Below are 25,062 nucleotides of genomic sequence, written 5' to 3'. Positions count from 1 at the left end.
CAATCTAGTTTTTGTACTGTGTAATGTAACACCATGGTCCTGAAAAAACGTTGTCTCATTTTTACTATGTACTGTACCAGCAGTTATGGTCAAAATGACAATAAAAAAGTGACTTGACTTGAATGCATTTGTGTTTGTGACTCAGAGGCAGATTTATATCCAGCATATTGTAGCTTGGTTAGAAAGTAAAATGTGAGTCACTAAAATGCAATGGAAACATACTGAATGAATTCCAGAAGAAACAACTGGACATAGCACATCACTGGCAAAAGATAAGATCTATAAGGAAGTTAAGATTTAGCAGATGATTTTCTGGACTGGCTTAGATTACCCAAAAAGAAATCCTCAAAATGTTAACACCCTTTCTCTCAACTATAGGTGCTGCTCTGCCTGCTGAATTTTCAGGCTGTTAATCATAATTTGGCAAAGTTGAAGATAAGTAGATTTTAAAAGGCAAAAATAGGAACACAAGAGAGTAGAAAGGAGGTTTGTGATAAAATAGGAGCCTAAAATGACTAAAAGAAGTTATCAGTTCAAAGTGAATGACGATGACAATAGGGATAGATAAAGGAAAAGACAGATTTTACATAGAAATATTGCCTTTTTTTAATAGAATTGCACAGCTGAAAGGGAAGGTGATCATCTTTCAAGCAATTTACATACCTGAATTAATTTACCTCTAATTGTTTTAAGTAATTGCTTTAACTGGTTCATCAAAACTATAACCTGTAATAATTTTTGAACATTAGTGAATATCAGAAGTTTACAAAGTCCCATGTGATGTCATACTGTAAATTAAAGAAAAACACACAGCTACAGATTGAAAATTGCTGGAAGACAGGAAACAGCGTAGCAACAAATGAAGCTAGTAAGTAGACTAGAGTTTAGAAGACTGAGAGGGGTCTTGTGAAGGACTTGTATGAACACTGCCTTCCCAGCCCTAACCGCTGCAATAGAATCAACTGGTGACCACCTTCTTTAAGGACAAACAATGAAGGATAAAGTGACTCATGAGGCTTCTGGAAAACCATCACTCATTTTCTAATGGGCACCCAGTTGAGATTCCAATGGAGATCTAAACACACACATGAGCAAGTGCAGTTACTGAGGCAAACAAACCCGCAGCATGAAAAGTGATTTAAAGTGCACACACTCACACTGATCTCTGTGGAATACTTTGTAGACATTTACCTGCTGAGCAGTAGCAAGCTGGTCAAAACTTGCCAAAGTGGCACCTTCTGCATTGCAGGCAGCAGCTGCATCATCAAAGGTAAACTTGTACTTCCCGAAGGGTGATTGCAAATGGAACACCCCAGCCGTTTTATCTAAAAAAATGAACAGAAGAGACTACTCACGAGGAAATCTGCAGATGCTGGAAATTCAAACAACAACACACACAAAATGCTGGTAGAACACAGCAGGCCAGGCAGCATCTACAGGGAGAAGCGCTGTCGACATTTCGGGCCGAGACCCTTCATCAGGACTAACCGAAAGGAATGATAGTAAGAGATTTGAAAGTAGTGGGGGGAGGGGGAGACTACTGATTATTTTGTAAAATGACATTGCTATCACTTCCAATACTTAATTATGAACAAGTATTGCTATCATTTTCAATAAGATGATGAGAGGCATTGATTGTGTGGATAGTCAGAGGCTTTTTCCCAGGGCTGAAATGGCTAACACAAGAGGACGCAGGTTTATGGTGCCTCAGAGAGTGGTGAGTATGTGGAATGGGCTGCCGGCAACAGAGGTGGAGGCGGATACGATAGGGTCTTTTAAGAGACTTTTGGATAGGTACATGGAGCTTAGAAAAATGGAGGGCTATAGGAAAGCCTAGTAATTTCTAAGGTAAGGGACATGTTCAACACAACTTTGTGGGCCGAAGGGTCTGTATTGTGCTGTAGGTTTTCTATGTTTTTCTATCTAATACTTAATTATGCCACAGATGAGGCTGCTTATCAAGTTAAGAACCCATGGTATTACAGGGAAGTTACTAACATGGTTAGAGCATTGGCTGATTGGTAGGAGGCAGCGAGTGGGAATAAAAGGATCCTTTTCAGTGACTAGTGGTGTTCCACAGGGGTCAGTGTAGGAACCACTTCTTTTTATGATTTAGATGATGGAACAGGTGGCTTTGTTGCCAGGTTTGCAGATAAGAAGATTGGGGGAGGGGCAGGTAGTGTTGAGGAAACAGGTAGGATGCAGAAGGACTTCCACAGATTAGGAGAATGAGCAAGAAAGTAGCATGTGAAATATAATGTTGGAAAATGCATGGTCATGCACTTTGGTAGTAGCAATAAATGTGCAGACTATTTTCTAAACAGGGAGAAACTCCAGGACTCCGAGTTGCAGAACACTGTAAGAGTTAACTTGCAGGATGAGTTGGTGGTGAGGAAGACAAATGCCACGTTAGCATTCATTTCAAGAGGTCTAGAATACAAGGGAAAGGATGTGTTGCTGAGTCTTTATAAGGCACTGGTGAGGCCTCACCTTGAGTGTTGTGAACAGTTTTGGGCCCCTCATCTTAGAAAAGATGTGCTGGCATTGGAGAGTGTCCAGAGGAGCCTCTGTGCGCATGCACCGCCTGTGGATGCTGCCTGTTACAGCCGCTTCGACTAGTTTTCTTACTTTCCTAACTTAAGTTGTTTGTTTATTTTTTTATTTCATGGTAACACGGCGAAGCTGCACCCTCTCTAACATGCTGGTAGAGAGAGTTTTATTCTGGTTTTTAGCACTGGAAATTTTTACATTCGGACATTTCTCATTGGGGCATGGTCACATTGTTTATTCCAGGGACCAGCTGATTGCCGGTTTAGCGAACAGAGTGGAGGATACCCCTGCTGAAATCCAGAGGGAAACACACAGAGGATGCAGAGGGGCATCAAAAAGGCGAGGGAGGAGGACCAGGTCAAGACAACAGAGACTTATGGATAAGAGGAGTTACAAGCCATGTCTCCCCTCTCTCATTATGGGCAATGTGAGATCGCTGGGTAATAAAATGGACGAGTTGGCAGCACTAGCCAGGAGTCAGAGGACTTTTCGGGAGAGCAGTGTTATGTGTTTTACTGAAACGTGGCTGCACGAGGACATACCCGACCAAAACGTTTCCACAGAGGGCTTCCAGACCGTTCGGGCCAATCGGAGAGCGGTAAGCGTAAAGGAGGGGGGCTTGCTGTTCTGGTTAACAACAGAAACCAGAGGGACCTGAAAGCCAAGATCAGGGAGGCTAAAGACAGGTATAGGAGGAAGCTTCAGTGGAAACTCCAGCAGAACAACATGAGAGAGGTCTGGAGTGGAATGAGGACCATCACTGGGTGCCGGCAAGCCAGCAACAGAAGAGCTGAAGGCAGTGTGGACAGGGGCAATGAACTTAACCTGTTCTTCAACAGATTTGACACTGTGGCCCCTGCCCGTCCCCCACATGATTCATCTGTTGTCGGCCCCCAACCAACACATACTCCACTCTCCCCTCCTACCCCTCCTCACAGCCCCCACCCTGCTCTTGTGACTACACCCCTCCCTCACCTGAAACCACCACGGTGGGCTTCACAGCTGAACAGGTGAGAAGACAGCTGAAACGTCTCCACCCAAGAAAGGCTGCAGGCCCGGATGGTGTCAGCCCCAGGGTGCTCAAAGCCTGTGCCCTCCAGCTATGTGGAGTACTTCACCATGTCTTCAACCTGAGCCTGAGTCTCCAGAGGGTTCCTGTGCTGTGGAAGACATCCTGCCTCGTTCCTGTACAGAAGACTCCGCACCCCAGTGGCTCCAATGACTACAGACCAGTGGCATTGACCTCCCACATCATGAAGACCCTGGAGAGACTCATTCTAGAGCAGCTCCAGCCTATGGTTAGGCCACACTTAAACCCCCTCCAGTTTGCCTATCAGCCCCGACTAGGAGTTGAGGATGTCATCGTCTACCTGCTGAACCATGTCTACGCCCACCTGGACAAGCCAGCGAGCACTGTGAGGGTTATGTTTTTTGACTTCTCCGGTGCGTTCAACACCATCCACCCTGCTCTGCTGGGTGAGAAGCTGACAGTGATGCAGGTGGATTATTGATTACCTGACTGGCAGACCACAGTACGTGCGCTTGCAACACTGTGTGTCAGACAGAGTGGTCAGCAGCACTGGGGCTCCACAGGGGACTGTCCTGTCTCCCTTTCTCTTCACCATCTACACCTCGGACTTCAACTACAACACAGAGTCTTGCCATCTTCAGAAGTTTTCTGATGACTCTGCCATAGTTGGATGCATCAGCAAGGGAGATGAGGCTGAGTACAGGGCTACGGTGGGAAACTTTGTCACATGGTGCGAGCAGAATCATCTGCAGCTTAATGTGAAAAAGACTAAGGAGCTGGTGGTGGACCTGAGGAGGGCTAAGGCACCGGTGACCCTGTTTCCATCCAAGGGGTCAATGTAGACATGGTGGAGGATTACAAATACCTGGGGATACGAATTCACAATAAACTGGACTGGTCAAAGAACACTGAGGCTGTCTACAAGAAGGGTCAGAGCTGTCTCTATTTCCTGAGGAGAGTGAGGTCCTTTAACATCTGCCGGACGATGCAGAGGATGTTCTACGAGTCTGTGGGGGCCAGTGCTGTTTGCTGTTTGCTGTTGTGTGCTGGGGCAGCAGGCTGAGGGTAGCAGACACCAACAGAATCAACAAACTCATTCGTAAGGCCAGTGATGTTGTGGGGGTGGAACTGGACTCTCTGATAAGTGGTGTCTGAAAAGAGGATGCTGTCCAAGTTGCATGCCATCTTGAACAATGACTCTGATCCATTCCATAATGTACTGGTTAGGCACAGGAGTACATTCAGCCAGAGATTCATTCCACTGAGATGAAACACTGAGCATCATAGGAAGTCATTCCTGCCTGTGGCCATCAAACTTTACAATTCCTCCCTCGGAGTGTCAGACACCCTGAGCCAATAGGCTGGTCCTGGACTTATTTCCACTTGGCATAACTTACTTATTATCATTTAATTATTTATGGTTTTATATTGCTATATTTCTACACTATTCTTGGTTGGTGCGGCTGTAACGAAACCCAATTTCCCTCGGGATCAATAAAGTATGTCTGTCTGTCTGTGGAGGTTCACAAGGATGAGTCCAGGAATGAAAGTGTTGTCATACTAGGAATGTTTGATAGCTTTGCGCTGTATGTGCTGGAATTCAGGAGGATAGGCGGAATCTCATTGAAACCTTCTGAATGTTGAAAGGCCGAGACAGAGTAGATGTGGAAAGGATGTTTCCCATGGTGGGAGAGTCTAGGACCAGAGGGCACAGCTTCAGGATAGAGGGGCATCCATTTAAAACAGAGATGCGAAGAAGTTTCTTTAGCCAAAGGGTGGTGAATTTGTGGAATTTGTTGCCAATGCAGCTGTGGAGACCAGGTCGTTGGGTGTATTTAAGACTGAGATTGATAGGTTCTTGATTGGACATGGCATCGAAGGTTATGGGGAAAAGGCTGGGAACTGGGGTTGAGGAGGAGAGAAAAAAAAAGGATCAGCCATGATTGAATGGTGGAGCAGACTCGATGGGCCAAATGGCCTAATTCTGCTCCTATGTCTTATGGTCTAATTCCTTAAAACATCTGAAGAGAAGTGTGGTACAAATGTAAGTCAATTCATACAAACACAGAAAACTGTTGGATTCAACATGTGTTATCTTTGGTTGGTTCTGTGAGATCCGAAAGCTTACTGCTATACCACTAAAGTGGTTTTCCTTCAGTAGTGACACAGCTTTGATGGCAGGCATGGCTGGGCCACCCCAAATTCTGCCCTCAGCATACAATTTATGAATGGATCACTGAACCAGTTGGTCAGCTGTAGTGGAAGGTAGTGTGTAATATCTTTGCTAAACTTATTCCTCTGCAGTGGATGGGAAAATTAGGCTGTCTGTACTCCACACCAATTATCCCAGTTAAACTATGGTAGCTTAATAATTATATCAGTACAATTAATAATAACTAAAAGCATAGACATTAAAATAGAGTTAAGAGTAACAATGATGGCTCCTCCAGTTTACTCCATCATTAAATAAGACCATTACTTCTCCACATATCTTCCATGCCTCAGGGAGAAAATTGCATTCTATGTAAAGAACACTACATGTTACTGTATTTTGTTTGCTGTCTCTTCAACTTACATTAAAATTGTTAAGCTTATTTTGCCATGTACATTAAGCACTCATTACATTAATTTAATATTATGTTAACTTACAGGATGTTTGTTATGTATTGCACTACAGCTGAAAAGCCATTTATGAACTCTGCATGTATGTTTATGACAATAAACAAACACAAACTTAAAATTTCTCCTCATTCCTCTTGAATGGCGAGACATGTGTCCTGAGCACCCATCCCTCTCACCTATGAAGTTCAGTGATTGTGGGTCGATGTTCATCCTCCCTCTCATGGGAGAGTTGTTTCATTCATATGGATGTATGCTAGTCATTGAGCCTTTTACCACAGCGCCACCTCTAGGTGGGAGAGCTGTGCAGCAAGCAGCTTCCTTCCCATCCAGCCAGTGAAAGAGTCTGCAGGATCCAGCAACCATTGCTCATCGCTGCTACTGGCCCAGGCTTCCCACACCACACTGATCTGGAGCAGCTTGAACCCATACAACTGTGCAAAGCAACCGCAGTCTGTCTACACTCTCTCTCTCACAGGCAGTGGTCACTCCACACTGATATGGTGACTCGTTGAGCAGTTTGCAGCCCACACTAGTGTAAGTCTGTGAAAGTTCTCAGTCACCCAGATCATTGTATCTCAAACAGTAGTGAATCAAGGCAATTGGACTTGCTGTGTTGCCTAGAAGACATTTCAACACTCATCCCACAGGCTTCTTCAGCACAACAGTTCACACCGCCATTCATGCAAAGTTAAGACTCATGACCCTCTCATTACCTCTATGACTCCTAATGCCCCTCATGTGATTGCCATGCATTTAAACAACTCACAGAGTTATAAACTGGAAAACTACCCACCATAGATCAGAACTGAAGGAGCGTCTCAGATGAGTGGCAAAATGTCTTCCGGACAATACTATTGCCTTGATTTAATACTGCTTGACACACTAGTCTATGTTTTAAAGTATAGGGGTCTGTACCTGCATGCTTCAGACTGCAGGACCAGCGTATTATTGCCAATCTGTACCAAGTTGGGTACCCCTAATTTGGATAAGTGCAGCTCTCACAAGGTTCGAACATTTCTTCACTGACATCCATCCAACAACTTTGTGTGTCTGCTACTGAAGCACAGCCGATATTGAATGTATCTACCACAAGATACGTTCTAGCAACTTGAGGAATGCTTCCTCAACAAATACATTTGCGGTATGTGCCCTCATGAGCATGAGGGGACTAGATACAATGGACATGATTAACAGAATGTTCTCTTCGAAGTTAAAGATTAGCTTTATTTGTACATCAAAACATATGGTGAAATGGGCTGTATGAATTCACAGCCAACAGCCTGTGGATGTGCCGGGAGTTTCTTGCCATGCTTCCAGCACTGATGTAGCATGTCCGCAACTTACTAACACAAATCCAAACATCTTTGGAATGTGGGTGGGGGAGGATACTGGAGGTACCCACACAGTCACATGGAAAACGTATAAACTCCACACAGACAGTGGTGGGAATTGAACCTGTACCAATTTTACAGCTTGTGCTGTAAAGCGATGAGCTAACCACTATGCCACCCTGTTGTGGAGATTTCCTATCTTTATCATCACTTCCACCCAAATCTATTACAGGACAATGGGAGTGTCTTCATGGACTGAAGTATTTCAAAAGGCAACTTCCCACTTTTTCAAGGTCATTTAGTGATGCACAGTATATTTTTTATGCATTCACAGTTGCTGGTTTGACCAATGTTTATTGATCAACACTAATTGTTCATCAGAATGTAATGTGGATCAATCTTCTTCCACCCCTTCCATCTCTGGAGTGAAGTTACTTTCAGTACTAGAAGAGTGGATTCTGACCCATCACTGACAAAGGAATGGCTCTACATGTCCAGGACAGGATTGAATGTGACTGGAGACAGTAACATGTCTACGTTCCTGATGCCCTTTTACTTCCAGATGATAAGAGGTGAAAGTTTTAGAAATTGATGTCACAACCACTGAATGAATAAATAAATTATTCATTTTGCAAGCTGCTGTTGAACCACAATTAGGATCATTAAAGCAAAATCTCACCAGTAAAATGATTTTCTGGTGGTTGGTGGAAAATCCAGAGAACTCAGAGACGTGGTAGTCATCACCTCACTCTGTAACTGGATCCTCAACTTCCGGACTAATAGACCATATTTGATAAGGATAAGCACTATCACTTCCACTGTGATTATTCTCAGAACTAATGTTTCACAAGGCTGCATCCTCAGCCCCCTGCTCTACGCTTTGGACTCTCATGAGCTGGTGGTCCAACTCCATATCTGAGTATACAGATGATATCACGTAAATGGCCGTATATCAAATGAGTACAGGAAGGAGATAGAGAGTTTGGTGTCAACACTACCTTTTCCTCAAGATCAGCAAAACTAAAGAGCCAATCATTGACTTCAGGAGTGGGGGACAGTGCACATGCTCCATTCTACATCAATGGTGCTGAGCTTGGGAATGTAGATAGCTTCAAGATCCAAGGTTTGGAGTGTCACCAAAACTCTGCCATAGTCTGTTCATATAGATGCCATATAACCATATAACAATAATGGCACGGAAACAAGCCATCTCGGCCCTTCTAGTCCATACCAAATGCTTACTCTCACCTAGTCCCACTGACCCGTACTCAGCCCATAACCCTCCATTCTATTCCTGTCCATATACCTATCCAATCTTACTTTAAATGACAATACCAAACCTGCCTCTACCACTTCTACTGGAAGCTCGTTCCACAGCTACCACTCTCTGAGTAAAGAAATTTCCCCTCGTGTTACCCTTAAACTTTTGCCCCCAACTCTCAACTCATGTCCTCTTGTTTGAACCTCCCCTACTCTCAATGGAAAAAGCCTATCCACGTCCACTCTATCTATCCCCCTCATAATTTTAAATACCTCTATCAAGTCCCCCCCTCAACCTTCTACACTCCAAAGAATAAAGAGCTAACTTGTTCAATCTTTCCCTGTAACTTAGGTGCTGAAACCCAGGTAACATTCTAGTAAATCTTCTCTGTACTCTCTCTATTTTGTTGACATCTTTCCTATAATTCAGTGACCAGAACTGTACACAATACTCCAAATTCAGCCTTACCAATGCCTTGTACAATTTTAACATTACATCCCAACTCCTATACTCAATGTTTTGATTTATAAAGGCCAAAATACCAAAAGCTTTCTTCACCACCCTATCCACATGAGATTCCACCTTCAGGGAACTATGCACGATTATTCCTAGATCACTCTGTTCTACTGCATTCTTCAATGCCCTACCATTTACCATGTATGTCCTATTTGGATTATTCCTACCAAAATGTAGCACCTTACACTTATCAGCATTAAACTCCATCTGCCATCATTCAGCCCACTCTTCTCCTAAATCTCTCCGCAAGCTTTGAAAACCTACTTCATCATCCACAACGCTACCTATCTTAGTATCATCTGCCTACTAACTAATCCAATTTACCACCCCATCATCTGGATCATCAATGACAAACAACATTGGACCCAGTACAGATCCCTGAGGCACACCACTAGTCACCGGCCTCCAACCTGACAAACAGTTATCCACCACTACTCTCTGGCATCTCCCATCCAGCCACTGTTGAATTCATTTTACTACTTCAATATTAATACCTAACGATTGAACCTTCCAAACTAACCTTCTGTGTGGAACCTTGACAAAGGCCTTACTGAAGTCTATAAAGAAATGCCATGACAAAAAAGCTCCTCAATGCCTCTACTTCTTCAGGAGGTTAAAAGAATTTGGCACGACTCCCTTGATCCTTGCCAATCTTATCAATGCTCTATAAAAGGCAGCCTGTTTGGATGTAGCACAGCTTGTTCTGCCTGTGAACTCAGGAAACCACAGAGAGTTTTCAACACAACTCAGCACATATAGAAACAGCTTCCCTTCCATCGACTCCCTCTATACTTCTTGCTGCTTCAGTAAAGCAACCAGCATAATCAAAAACTCCACCCACACTCTTCCCATCAAACAGAAGATCCAAAGCCACCAGACATGCACCCCTCAGGTTTACCCAGTTGTTATAAGGCTATTGAATGGTTCCTTCATGCAATAAAATGGACTCTTGACCTCATAACCTACCTTGTTATGACCTTGCACCTTATTGGCTACCTACAATTTCTCTGTAACTATTGCACAATTTTCTGTACTTTATATTATTTTACCCTGCACTACTTCGATGCACTGATCTGAATGAACAATTTTACCTCAATACCTTTTCAACTTAACAGTAATAGAATCGTACAGGCCCTCCATGTTGTGTCGACCCATATAATCCTTAAAAAAAAGTACTAAACCCACACTACCCCATAACCCTCCATTTTTCTTTCATCCATGTGCCTGTCCAAGAGGCTCTTAAATACCCCTAATGTTTTAGCCTCCACCACCATCACTGGCAAGTCATTCCAGGCACTCACAACCTTCTGTGTAAAAAACTTACCCCTGATGTCTCCCCTAAACTTCCCTCCCTTAATTTTGTACATATGCCCTCTGGTGTTTGCTATTGGTGCCCTGGGAAACAGGTACTGACTATCCACCCTATCTATGCCTCTCATAATCTTGTAGACCTCTATCAAGTCCCCTCTCATTCTTCTACGATCCAAAGAGAAAAGTCCCAGCTCTGCTAACCTTGCTTCATATGACTTGTTCTCCAAACCAGGCAACATCCTGGTAAATCTCCTCTGCACCCTCTCCATAGCTTCCACATCCTTCCTATAATGAGGTGACCAGAATTGAACACAATACTCTAAGTGCAGTCTCACCAGAGATTTGTAGAGTTGCAACAACCAATTGCAACAACCATAATAAACCAATTCTAATTACAAGTAACTTCTTCATCAAAGAAAACTGAAAAATAAATGATGTGTTATGAAGCACCAAAATTCTCACCTTGGAAGTGAAGATTTTTACAGAATGCATTATGATGGCAAAGACTATCCATCTCGATGCAATGATCTACGGGATGCTTCACATCTAACAGACACTGAATGCCATCTCCTTGGAATCCTTCTTTACATTCACATCTTCGTTTGTTCTGTAACAGAAGTAGTTTTTGGAAAAAAAGTCATGAACCAACTGATTTCATAAACATTAAATATGGAAGCATTCAGAAATTTTTAAAAAATTGTCAACATTGTGTGTAGGTGCTCAAATTAAGAAAAAAAAAGCATTACCTTAAGAGCTCAAACTACAGTACTGTGCAAAAGTCTTTTACACATAAAAAGCATCACCCCCCCCCCAGATGTTTTCATGTTTTATTACTTTACACCATACAATCACAATGGATCATTGTCCAAAAAAAACCAAATTAAATCCACTATGATTCAATGTTGTAAAATAATAAGACATGAAAACATCCAGGGAGGGGGTGGAAAATACTGACCGTAGATAACTAGGGTGACTCAGACTTTCGCACAGGACTGTATCTACCAAATGTTAACAAAACCTTAAGACTGACAGATGCTGCTGTTTCAAAGGGACATAAAGAGGGGATGGAGACCTTTATCCTTCCATCATGTGCTTCGAATCAAATTAAAATTAACCACTGCAGGAAACCATATAAAAATCAGCTTACTGTTCTATGAGAACGTCTTGGGGACTATATACTTTTGCACAGTACTGTATATGTAGATCAAATTCTTATGTTCTAAATTTAAAAAGCTGCTAATTTGGTAGACATTAAATACAGCAATAAATGAATAACTTCAGAAAATTAAAACAAAATCACAAAATATATGCATTATAGTAAATGAGAGAACCTCAGTAACCACCACCCAACATCCCAGGTGAGATACAGCCTCTCCCCACTAAATTGTAGATGGTCCATTCCTGTACAACTCCCCAGCTAAGGGCATGGATTTGTTCTGGGCACAGCAGTTGGAAATAGGAATTTGCACCACGTTCTAGCAGAACTTTGCTGTCAATAACACAAGTCTCTCTACATAATGCTATAATAACCCTTTGAGCATTGATTTCAGTGCTCTTCTTCCTAAGAATGCATCGTGGTCACTCAGTAAAGCATGAGGACACTGTAAGCAACACTAATACTTTTTCTATGTTAGTAAATTAAATTTAACCCAAGAGTTTCAGTTTGGGACAGATGTAGAAGTAAGCAGTACTAATCAGATGGTGTACTAATAAAAACATGGCTGATAATTTGTTTGCAATTTGACTGTATCAGTTTAAAAAAGTTACACCACTGAACTTCTAAGAAATTTGTTATTTTCTTCCATGGTTAAGGAGACAATCTATCACACTTGTTTGCACCTACTGGACCAACGAAGAAACATATTGCATGTTCATGGCACCCCCCATTTCTGCCATCGAGACACTTGTCCTTGGGGGTGCAGACGGTGCCATCTCCCTCGTAGTCTGGCTGACAAGTACAAGTGATGTTAGTTTCTTCTTGAGTACAGACAGCATGGTGATGGCAGCCTCCATTATTGTCCTTGCAACGGTCAACCACTACAACATTACAACATCACAAAATCAACTCAGTGCCTAAGCTTTACAAAGAGCATAAATTTAATTATAAAGATTAATCTTATGGCATGACTTATAACTTTCACAGATCCATTAAAATTTTTCTTTTAAATATATGTACTAACAGGTAACATCCTGAATCAAATCTGGGCTCTCTGTGAAACCTTCATACATTCAAACATCAACTGAATCCATTTTAATTAAGATATATACATTTTAATCTAATGAAGTGCAGTAGAATTCTAGCATTTATTCACTGCATCACAGGGCCCAGGAATCTCAACAAAACACAACTAAAAAATTCTAGCAAACTATAAATTTGACGTTATTTTTGTAATGCTTAATGGTTATGTCATGAATGGTTAGTTAATGATTTGAATTTGAATCTACCTGTGCATTTTCTTCCATCGCCTTCATAGTACGGATTACACTCACAATTGTTGTCTCTTCTGCAAACAGCATTCCTATCACACGTTGGGAGACATGATGGGACTGCATCTAGAGTTAAATAATCAGGAAAGAATCACATTAATGTTCTAGGTTTGCAGCATTTATGATATCTAGAATATGGAATATTCTTCAATCCATCAGTAAATAGCAGTTTATAATCTCCCAATCAATGGAAATAATCTCTACTGAAGCTGATGCTTTCTGTGCTCATGTACAGTACATGTACGCTTCACATACACACAGAGAGATACACATCTCTACATATTTTTACACACACACACACACACACACACACACACACACACACACACACACACACACACACTTACACTTGTTTTTTCCTTTCACCCCTTATGGGTGCTGTGTATGTTTCCCTCAATCTCGGGTCCTCTACCAGAAGCCTGGAGCTTGAGGATCTGGCACAGTATCCTTGCTGTTTCTAGTAGTGCACTGCTGTTCTGGACTGAGATCTCAGATGTTGTTCCTGGGGTTTGTTGGAGCCACTCTCCCAGTCCAAATGTCACAGCCCCAAGTGCTCCTTACTCTGACCTTTCTATCTGCTCTTTCAAGCACTGGTATTTCTCCAGCTTCTCGTATTCTTTCTTCCTGATGCTACTGTCATTTAGAATTGCCACATCTATTACTATTGCTTTCTTTTGTTCCTTATCCGGTGTTACTATGTCTGGTTGGTTGGCTAATATCTTCTTATCAATCTGTATTTGGAAGTCCCGCAGCACTTTCTGTCTGTCATATTCCACTACCTTCTCGGGTGTTTCCCACCTGGTCTGGGGAGTGCCCAATCCATGCTCAGGGCAGATGTTCCTGTACACAATTCCTGAAATTTGGTTGTGCCGTTCAGTGTATGCTGTCCCTGCCTGCATCTTGCACCCTGCTACTGTGTGCTGGATGGTTCAGGGGATTCCTTGGAGCCTGCACCTTGGGTATTGTCTGACAGTGCTCTTTAACATCTTCCTCCTGTGTGTTACCAAGCTTCTCCACAACGAGACTGAGGACAGCAGCGGTGTGGCAGTGGACGTCAGGTTAGATGGCAACCTCTTTGACATCAGGAGGCTCCACGCAACCACCAAACTCCGCAGAGAGCGGGTCCCGGAGCTGCAGTTTGCAGACGACTGGGCTCTTGTGGCCCACACTCCGGAGGATCTTCAGACTGTCCTTGCTGTGGTGGTGAGACCGTACAGCAGGGTGGGGCTGACCGTCAATACCACCAAGACAGAAGTGATTTGCCAGTGGAGTACCATTGTCCCACCCACCCTACCTGCCTTCACTGTTGGTGATGAAAAGCTGTCAGTAGTGCCATCTTTCAGATATCTAGGGAGCATTCTCTGTGAGGATAGCTGCACTGACGACACCCAGAGCTGCATTAAACTGGCATCAGCTGCTTTTGGGAGACTTCAGCGTAGAGTCTTTCAGAACAGGAGCCTTCGTCCCTCCACAAAGGTCGCTGTATACCACCCTCCTTTATGGTTGTGAAGCTTGGGTAACCTACAGCCGTCACATCAAGTCCTTGGAGTGCTTCCACATAAGCTGCCTCCAGCGCATCCTGGGAATTACCTGGTGTGAGCGGGTGCCTCACACTGAAATACTTGTAGAGACCAACTGCAGAAGTACTGAGGCCATGATCACCCAGTGTCAGTTGCAGTGGCTGGAGCACGTGATAAGGATACCCCCATGTCAGCTACCCCCCAGAGTGTTAGATGGCCAGCTACATCACGGTCAACACTCAGCTGGAGGGCTGTAGAAGCGCAATAAGGATCAGATGACTAATGCTTTAAGGAAGTGCAAGATCAGACCCAAGGACCTGGAGGATGTTGCTGCTGACCGTAACATCTGGTGACAGCTGTGTAGGGACGGGGTTCGTATTCTGGAGATGGAAAGAACAACCAGAAGACAGCAGAAGAGAGCCAGGAGAAATGCAGCCATGGTTGCCATCACTACCACCACTATCACATATACATGTCCCACCTAGAATAGAGCTTGTGGGTCCAGGATAGGACTGCATAGTCACCAAAGATCTCACTGTTAAAGGAGTGGATGTCATCATTGGATTCCGATGGACAACCGAAGAAGACCCCTGCTTCTAAGGCTCTTGTGCTAAGCAGTTTTTTGTGCAGTCATGAGCAATGCCTTTTGCTGTCCCTCAGTCCTGCCATTTCCAGCCATCGGTAGGACTTTCTAATGATACCCGACAATGAATCATCCCGTGCAGTGGCTTGTTCTGCCGTGGCCTCTGGTCCTTTGGCTCTGCTTCACCCACTTCCATTTCCATGTCCCTTGCCTGCTGTCTGAGGTATTCTCCTTGCAGGTCATCCTTAAGGGCCATCTTCCTGACATACTCATGGATGTTTCATTTTCTTCCAGGACTGTGGCCTTCACACTTGCAAGTCCCTGTCCTCCTTTATTCTGGAGGGAGTACAGTCACTCAACATTGAACTTTGGGTAGAATCCTCCATGCATTGCTAGTAGTTTCCAGATCTTGATGTCAGCAGCTTCCAGTTTGTTCCTTGGCCAGCACACTGTGTACAGCTGCTGTGTATCTGATGACTGGTAGGGTAAATGTGTTGATGTCATCCATGTACAGGAGGTGGCTGGTGGTCTCTCCACTCTTGATCCTGTAACCATCCCCACTCTCTGAGATGATCTGGCTGAGGGGGTTCAAGCCGATGCAGAAAAGCATTGGGGATAGGGCATCACCCTGGTATATTCCACATCTGATGCTCACTTGTGCGATTAGCTTTGAGTTCAGCTCTAGCATGGTCCATTGTTCTTGATCAAGGCCCTTAGCGTCTTGTTGTCCTTGTATAAAGGCAGGCTTTCCAGGATCCATGTCTGGGGTTTCTGGCAGTCGATCCAGGCTGTGCTTAGTCTGGTCTTGAACTCTCACACGTCTGCTTTGTCTGCCTGTAGTTGGTGCTTGGAGCCTCTGGTTCTGTTACCAATCCCCCTCTGAGCAGGGCTCAGGAATTTTCACACGTTCCTTCAGCTTGGTGGCTATAATACCTGATGGGAGCTTCCATGTTGTAACAGGCAGGTTATAGGCCAGTAGCTTGATGGTTTTGCTCCTTTGTGAGGTTCCTTCATCAAAAACACTGTATCTTTCCTTGAGCTAGCAAGTCAGGGTGGGAGCCTGCTTCAAGCAGTGGGTTCATTTCAGCTGCCAGCCATGTATGTAATGCTGTTAGTTTCTTCAGCCAATAGGCATGGCTCATGCCAGGCACCGTTCTTCATACTTGCTACCCGTTGCTGGACACCCGCTGCTGAAATGGTGATGGGTTCTTCCTCTGGGAGGTCGCAGAGGCTTGCTTGTGGGTCTTTCAGCCATTGGGCACTGGTGTTATGTGATGCTTCTTTCTCCCATATGCCCCTCAGTTGCTGTCTTGGTTGGTTCAGGTCGTTGCTCTGGAACTGTGCAAATACTCTTCCTGGTTTACTTTGGAGGAGAGTGAATTTATTCGCTCGGCCTCTGTGTCCTTAGTGCATCTCTGTACTCTGGTAGCCAGAGCTGTAAGCCATTGCTTCGGCTCTGGATGTACCTCTGTGCTTCCTTTGTAGCAAAGACGAGTCTTTGGTGTTTCCATCTTCATGCAGCTCAGTTAGTCTGCTGACCTCCGCCCTTGTGGTTTCCATCTTGGCTTCCGGTCATCGTCTGCAGTCATGTGGAAGGTTGCAGTTGTGAGTAGTGCTTCATTGGCTGCTTCTAGCATGCTGTCTGATGGAATTTTATCACAAGTCTGGGGACCCAAGTTCATAGATTGACAGTCATCGGTTTAGCTATGACCTTCTCTCTGACTACAGCATCCAGCATTGATATACCCTGTGGTGAGGATCAAATTTGAATTTCCCATGTACAAGGTGACACCATCTGAGAGTGGCAGAGGTGGTGCTTGAACTCTTATTTCCTGATCGGCTCGGCTCTGCGGTAACGTTGCTGTGGTGCATCATAATTACCTGTCTTCCAATTCAAGATGTGACAGCAATCCTCTGTTTGATGGGTGATCAGTTGCTTTTCCGTGAATGTGGGCAATGACCTTGTTGTTGTCAGAGTCCCATATGCATATGATGTATCCTCTTTCATGTGAAGTAGCATTCTGTTAATACCAGGTTCTCCAGTCTTGTCCGAGAGGGAGAACTCTGATTTCAAACCTCATGGGAGAGGCTTCGGGAGTAAACCCTGAGGACAAATCCGGAGCTGGAGTCCCTAATGCAGTCTGACGTTGCCTTCAACCTCGTTCTGGCAACTCCTGCGATGTCACTGATGCCAAGCTGTCTCGGCCCTTGCCTTTCCTTTGGACAATATCGGCAGTGTGGAGAGGGGAGATTCGCTGCATGGGCAACTGCTGGTCTCCCATAGAACCCTGGCCAGGCCTGCACCCTGGAGAGGCTGAAGCAAGACTTTCCAGGCACAGATCCATGGTCTCACGAGACTAACGGATGCCATCAGTCTTGTCCACGCACACATACATCAGTGAAACTTAAAAAATATACCTACAGTAGATCTTGCAAATTCTTTTTATGTATCTTATGCCTTGGTTCATACATAGATAAAAGATCTGAATCCCAGAGATGAAATGGAACTAAGGCAGCATTTGATCAAGACTGATATAAAGCAGCTTTGACAGAGTTAACTAGAATCAGAGGGAAATTCTATATTGGTTTCCACATTGGAGTCTTATCTAGCACAAAGATACTTATGGATGCAAGAGGCCAATCATTTCAGTGCCAGGACATCACCACAGAAATTCCTAGTGGCAGTAATATAACCAGAGCTATTTTCACCAATTTCAGTGAACTTTCCCTTCCAGCTGAAGGGCATTGATTGAGTATTCAGTTCCATTTGTGTGTCAAATAACAATGCACTCCATTTCCACTGGAATGGTACTTACTGGTATGGAAACACTGGTGCCCAAGAAAGGAAAAGCCTACAAAAAGTGATAGATACCACCCAGTTCATCAGAGGAGAAGTCCTCCTGACCATCGACAAGGAACGCTGCCACAAGGAAGCAGCCTCCATCATCCAGGCCATGCTCTCTTCTCGAGAAAAGGTCAGATATTGAGTACTCAACTCAATCTTTGACTCTCCAAAGCCCCTCCACAGGCCTGAATATCAAAGCCCCAGTCACAGATTCAACACAGTAATCTGTCAGTTCTAAGAATCTATGGAATACAAATTTATCAGATGTTAAATAGAACGTGGAACATACCAAGACAGAAAAGACCCTCCGACCCAAGGTGTTATGCTACCCATTTAATTCACTCTAAAGTCAATATAACTCTTCCTTCCTACATATCCCTCTATTTTTCTATCAGCATGTTTTGGTATTGCATGTTTTTCTCTAAGCTCATGCCCTGGTACATGGAATCTTGATCATCATCTAGCAGAAATAGAATGCAATGTTTTGCATACAAGAGTCACACCAAGGCACTTATTTTTCTCTTTTTGCTGTGTCTTGATGGCATTTTCAGGTTTAATTTCAAACTTTAAACATTTTTGTCCATTAATATTTAGATGCCAACATTCTATCTACCAATTAACTATTATGCTTTGGAAATAATGTTGGCTTTTCTGCTTCCATTAGTGAACAGTGAAAATCACACTCCTTATTTGGTAAACCTACCAAGTAAAATAAGCTTTCAATTAATTCAGTATAATTCACTCCAAACAGTTCCATAATTCTGCAATCTTATTTTCTTTATCAGTAGATTTCTCTTAAGCAATTGTATTTTTATTTTATTTCTCAAATGCTTTAACTATGATATTTTGCTAGTTATTAACTTAATTGTATTTTTGCAATATATATGACAATCAAATAAAAGTTTTAGTCAAACTGACAATATGCCGTGAAGCAAGAACTATTTCCAAAATTACTTGCCAGATTGAGATTCACAATATTTTCCAGTCCAGCCTTCTTTACAGAAACAGGCTCCCTCACCAGAAATCCCTTCATCACATTTTCCATTTTCTGTGCAGTTACATTCTGCATGATTAAAAAAAAATCATCTTTAAGTTATGATAATTGGGCTGAAATGAAGAATAACCAAATTTCTACACTGTAACATCAATAATCAGCCACATAAACATTCAAGATAGTAAGCTAATACTATTTGCTGCCCAAAGGGTTGACAGTATTATCACAAGGCAACTTGCATAGAAGCTAAGATGCCACTGGGAGGCAAAAGAACTACATCACAAAAGAGCTACATTAATCAATGTATTAGTAGTCTATTCAGGAGAACAACAAACCTTAATTCCATATGATTGAAATAGTGGTGACAAAGAAAATTACCTTGTTTGTACAAATAATTCTGAAACTTCAAATGCAGTTTACAACAGTTGTTAAGTATATAACAAAAGCTATCACTATCTTATAGCATTTTACAGGGCATTAAACTGGTTGCAAAACATACTTTTGCAATCTGATCCATATCTTCCTGGCTCACACAGTTCACAGGCTGTTCCTCTGAATCCTATGGAGCACTGGCATGTTCCATTTCCACTTCTTCCATCATTGCATCTTCCATGAAAACTACAAGGGTTATCTTGTCCTCCAGGACATTCTAAAATCATGAAATCCAAGAGTTATTCTTCTGGAGTAAAACAGCATTTACGGGGCTGGGCCATAAAGTGGTGTGGTAATGATAACTGGCAAAAGCCTCTTTTTGAAGAAATTATGATTCTATGGTTATTAACTCACTCAAATGATTAGGTGACACACAAAGTGCACTTGAAGGAGCACATATGGGAAAGTTTGACTTAAACCTGCAACCAGCTTGCCAACAGTTAATATTAATAGCAACAAAGGGAGAAGCAATTGGAATGTGTGTATAGGAAGGGATCTGAGTAAAAATGTAATTAAAGACGTAGATCATGCCACCTGGATGGTATGCGGCCTCACAGGTGACAGGGTCAGGGATATCGTGGATCGGGTCCATGGCATTTCCAAGAGAGAGGGTGAACAGCCAGAAGTCTTGGTGCATATTGTCATCAATAACACGGGCAGGAAAAGGGAGGAGGTCCTGAAGAGAGGTAGAGGTAGGGAGCTAGGTAGAAAGCTGAAAAGCAGGACCTCTGGATTGCTGCCTGTACCACATACTCGGATGATTTGGCAGATGAATGCATGGCTGAGGAACTGGCGCAGGGGGCAGGGGTTCAGATTGATGGATCACTGCTGGGGAAGTGATGACTTGCACCCTTTTATACAGGTCATCCCTTCCCCAGCAGAGCGCCCAGTGATCCAGATGCCTTGGACCCGGTCCGAGATATCCCTGACCCTGGCACCTGCGAAGCAACATACCATCCGGGTGGCTCTATCCATGTGTTTATATCCTCTAACCGGAGGGGGACCAATATCCTTGCGGGCACATTTGCTCGAGAAGCTGGGCAGCCTTTAATCTAATTTGGCTGGAGGACTGGAAACTGAGGATAGGGCAGTTGGTAAACAAGCAGATGCAGTGTGTAGCGATACTGTCAGGAAGGACAGGCAGATGATAGGGCAAAATTGCAGCCAGTGGTTTGAGTTTCAGTGCAATGGGGACAAAATTGAAAAGGGTGATGAATACATGACTGAAGGTGTTATATTTGAATGCACAAAATAAGGTTGATGATCCTGCAGCGAAGTTGGAAAGTGGCAGGTATGGGTGTCACTGAGTCATAGCTGAAAAAAGATTAAGGTTGGGAGCTTAACGTCAATGGATACACATTGTGTTGAAAGGGCAGGTAGGAGGGTGGGGGGGGGGGAATGACATGGCCCTGTTGATAAAAAATGCAATCAAATCCTTAGAAAGTGACATAGGATCAGAAGATGTAGAAACCTTGTGAGCAGAGTTAAGGAACTGCAAGGGTACAAATATCCTGATGGGAGTTATATTCAGGCCTCTGAACAGTAGCCAGGATGTGGGCTACAAATTACAATGGGAGATAGAAAATGCAAAAGGGCCATGTTACGATAATCATGGGGATTTTAACATGCAGGTAGATTGGGAAAATCAAGCTGATGCTGATTTGGGATCTCAAGAGAGGATTTGTAGAATGACTACAAGATGGCTTTTTAGAGCAGCTTGTGGTTGAGCCGACTAGGGCATCAGCTATTCTGGATTGGGTGTTAAAGAAATATTGATCATAATATGATAGAATTCACCCTGCAATTTGAGAGGGAGAAGCTAAAGTCAAATGAATCAAATGAAAAAAGTCAAATGAAGGAAGAGCAGTAGATATAATGTATATGGATTTCAGCAAGGCATTTGATAAGGTACCCCATGCAAGGCTTATTGAGAAAGTAAGGAGGCATGGGATCCAAGGGGACATTGCTTTGTGGATCCAGAACTAGCTTGCCCACAGAAAGCAAAGAGTGGTTGTAAATGGGTCATATTCTGCATGGAGGTCGGTGACCAGTGGAGTGCCTCAGGGATCTGCTCTGGGACCCCTTCTCTTTGTGATTTTTATAAATGACCTGGATGAGGAAGTGGAGGGATGGGTGAGTAAATTTGCTGATGACACAAAGGTCGGGGGTGTTGTGGATAGTGTGGAGGGCTGTCAGAGGTTACAGCGGGACATTGATAGGATGCAAAACTGGGCTGAGAAGTGGCAGATGGAGTTCAACCCAGATAAGTGTGAAGAGGTTCATTTTGGTAGGTCAAATATGATGGCAGAATATAGTATTAATGGTAAGACTCTTGGCAGTGTGGAGGATCAGAAAGATCTTGGGGTCCGAGTCCATAGGATGCTCAAAGCAGCTGTGCAGGTTGACTCTGTGGTTAAGAAATTGTATGGCGTATTGCCCTTCATCAATCGTGGAATTGAATTTAGGAGTTGAGAGGTAATGTTGCAGCTATATGGGACTCTGGTCAGACTCCACTTGGAATACTGTGCTCAGTTCTAGTCTCCTCACTACAGGAAGGATGTGGAAACCATAGAAAGGGTGCAGAGGAGATTTACAAGGATGTTGCCTGGATTGGGGAGCACGCCTTATGAGAATAGGTTGAGTGAACTCGGCCTTTTCTCCTTGGAGTGACAGAGGATGAGAGGTGACCTGATAGAGGTGTATAAGATGATGACATGTATTGATTGTGTGGATAGTCAGAGGCTGTTTCCCAGGGCTGAAGTGGTTGCCACAAGAGGACACAGGTTGAAGGAGCTGGGAAGTAGGTACAGAGGAGACGTCAGAGGTAAGTTTTTTACTCAAGAGAATGGTGAGTGTGTGGAATGGGCTGCTGGCAATGGTGGTGGTGGTGGATACGATAGGGTCTTTTAAGAGACTTTTGGATAGGTACATGGAGCTTAGAAAAATAGAGGGCTATGGGTAAGACTAGTAATTTCTGAGGTAGAGACATGTTTGGCACAACTTTGTGGGCCGAAGGGCCTGTATTGTGCTGTAAGTTTTCTTTGTTTCTATGAATCAGTATTACAGTGGAGTAAAAGAAATTACAGAGACATGACAGAGGAGCTGGCCAAAGTTTATTGGAAGGGGACACAAGCAGGGACGATGATAGAGTGGATGTGGAGAGGATGTTTCCTATTGTGGGAGAGTCTAAGACCAGAGGACACAGCTTCAGAATAGAGGGGAGATGAGGAGGAATTTCTTTAGCCAAAGAGCGGTGAACCTGTGGAATTCTTTGCCACAGGCAGCTGTGGAAGACATCTTTCTGTACATTTAGACAGATACTTTATTGATCACAGAGGAAATTACAGGTGGGGTTGAGAGATTCTTGACTGGTCAGGGCATGAAGGGATATGGGGAGAAGGCAGGAGATTGGGGCTGAGAGAAAAAAATGGATCAATCATGATGAAATGGCAGAGCAGACTCGGCCAAATGGTCTAATTCTGCTCCTGTACCTTTGGTCTTATGTCACCATATGCAACCCAGAGATTCATTTTCTTGTGGGCATACACAATAAACCCATAATAGAATAATAACCATAAAAGAATTAATGGAAGACTTGGATGCCTTCTCAAATGGCATGTTGCAATTTCTGAAGAGTGTACTGGCAGCTCCTTGAAACTTGTGTTTGTGTATCGACTCATGTTCGCGCACACTTCTGGTGGACAGTTTGAGAATTAACAAATGTGTTGAGGACAACTTAGTCAAAGCTACATCAGGCAGGAGTCACAGATACAACTGTCCAATGTGATCCATCAATCAATATGATTATGGTTGATCTGGCAACTGGGCTCAACTCCACTTTCTTTTCTAATTCTGCAAATAACTAGATTCCTCTGCAAGCGAAACTTTTATCTGCTTTCCCCTTCACTGGAGTCAATTATAAACATACACAGTCCACCAAGATAGAGATGTACAAAGAATCACAACAATCTGAGCAGTAAAATTCCTTTTCATCTCAGTCTACAAAAGCCAACCCTTTATTCTAAGCCTTACTCTCAGGAATTGCCCCAGAGTTCTAGACTCCCTCACCAAAGAAATACTTTTCATAGCATCAGAATCAAATGAATTTCAGTGCAATTATTTTATGCTTATAATCTCCATTGTGCTTCACAAAACAATACCCTCATGCCAGGAATAATGTAGTGAATCTTCTTTGCACCACTCTAAGCCAAGCATATCCTTCCTCAAATAAGAAGCCCAAAACTATAGACATTATTCCAACTGTGCTTCACCAAAACCCTGTAGTTGTAGCAAGATAGTGATACTCCATTCCATTTGTTATTCCCTAGACTTTCCTATTTATGGCACCTGCAAATTAATTTTCTGGATTTCTTATGCACATGTCATACCATCTAAGTAATTTATGCTTCACTATTCTTCCAACCCAATTCTCACTTTTTTTTGGTCTAAATTCATCTGTATAACCATAGAAGTCAGCGCTGTTGTCTTTCCATACAGGCAGTGCCATGTAATCTAGAACTACAGTCTAAAATTAAATTTCAAAAGAAATCCCCAAATCATTTTCCAAATACTGATGGAACTAACCAGTCAACAGTTCACAGTTACCTTTTCTATCAACTGAACAAAAAAGTAAATGGTATTTGTCAGGTATCAACTTGCAAAATCTTCCTTTTTCAAAACTAGAAATAACTTTACCCATCAAAACAAGAACACAACCTGAAAAATAAAGTCAATCTATGGGTACCTATCTTCCATGTTCCAATCCAAAGCCATTACTTCCCTGAATAGGAAATGGTCTTGAATCAGAGCTATACCATGATACAGCAAAGGAAGAAGTCATTTGGTCCATCTTGTCAGTCCCAACTTATTGAAAGAATGACTTAATTACACACTCTGCTCTTTACTTTGCCAAATACCTCCCAAGTGTTCTCTTTGTTTAGTTATTATTTAAAGATACAACACAGTAATAGGCACTTCTAACCTGACAAGTCCATGCTGTCTAATTGCAATAATTAGCCTACTAATTCGTATCTCTTTGGAACGTTGGAGGAAAAATGGAGCACATAGAGGAAACTTGCGCGGTCATGGGAAGAACATTCAAACTCCTTACAGGCAGTGGCGGAAATTGAACTTGGGTCACTGACGTCATAAACCAACTGAGCTAAGCACTGTGCCACTGCAGTATACTGGTTAGTATAACGATATCTGGAAGGAGTTTGTACATTCTACCTTGACCGCATGGGTTACCTCCAGGAGCTCTGGTTTTCTCCCATATTCCAAATATGTATGAGGTAATAAGCTAATTGGTCACATGGGTGTAATACGGGCCTGTTACCATGCAGTATCTCTAAATAAATTATATATTATACTACTTTTGAAAATTCCTTATGAATCTGCTTTTTTATTCCTCTCATCTATTGCATCCTAGATCATATCTCCTCACAGCCTAATATAATGCTTTTGCTAATTATAAATCAGTGTCCATATACCTCTGGATTTTTTCTCCAATTATGCTGGAGAATTTTGAGCACTTTGGTTATATATTCCTTTCATCTAAGATAAACAACTCAGCTTCTCAAG

At 43.0% G+C, this 25,062-nt stretch overlaps 1 protein-coding gene across 2 annotated transcripts in view; it reads right to left on the bottom strand.

Moving 5' to 3' along the window:
- stab1 (stabilin 1) overlaps positions 1-25,062 on the bottom strand; it is a 323,963-nt gene that overhangs the window by 28,855 nt on the left and 270,046 nt on the right. For both annotated transcript variants that reach the window (XM_059944646.1, XM_059944645.1), the window contains exons 56-61: positions 19,550-19,699; positions 19,015-19,119; positions 13,067-13,174; positions 12,465-12,658; positions 11,084-11,228; positions 1,192-1,325 (exon numbers count right to left, since the gene is read on the bottom strand). In XM_059944646.1, the coding sequence (XP_059800629.1) occupies positions 1,192-1,325; positions 11,084-11,228; positions 12,465-12,658; positions 13,067-13,174; positions 19,015-19,119; positions 19,550-19,699 (836 nt within the window). The remainder of the gene's footprint in view (positions 1-1,191; positions 1,326-11,083; positions 11,229-12,464; positions 12,659-13,066; positions 13,175-19,014; positions 19,120-19,549; positions 19,700-25,062) is intronic.

Source organism: Hypanus sabinus, chromosome 19 (genome assembly GCF_030144855.1).
Source record: "Hypanus sabinus isolate sHypSab1 chromosome 19, sHypSab1.hap1, whole genome shotgun sequence".
In the NCBI taxonomy this organism is placed as follows: domain Eukaryota; kingdom Metazoa; phylum Chordata; class Chondrichthyes; order Myliobatiformes; family Dasyatidae; genus Hypanus; species Hypanus sabinus.
Note: the sequence above shows the minus strand (reverse complement) of the source record. Positions and strands in the feature narration are given on the sequence as shown.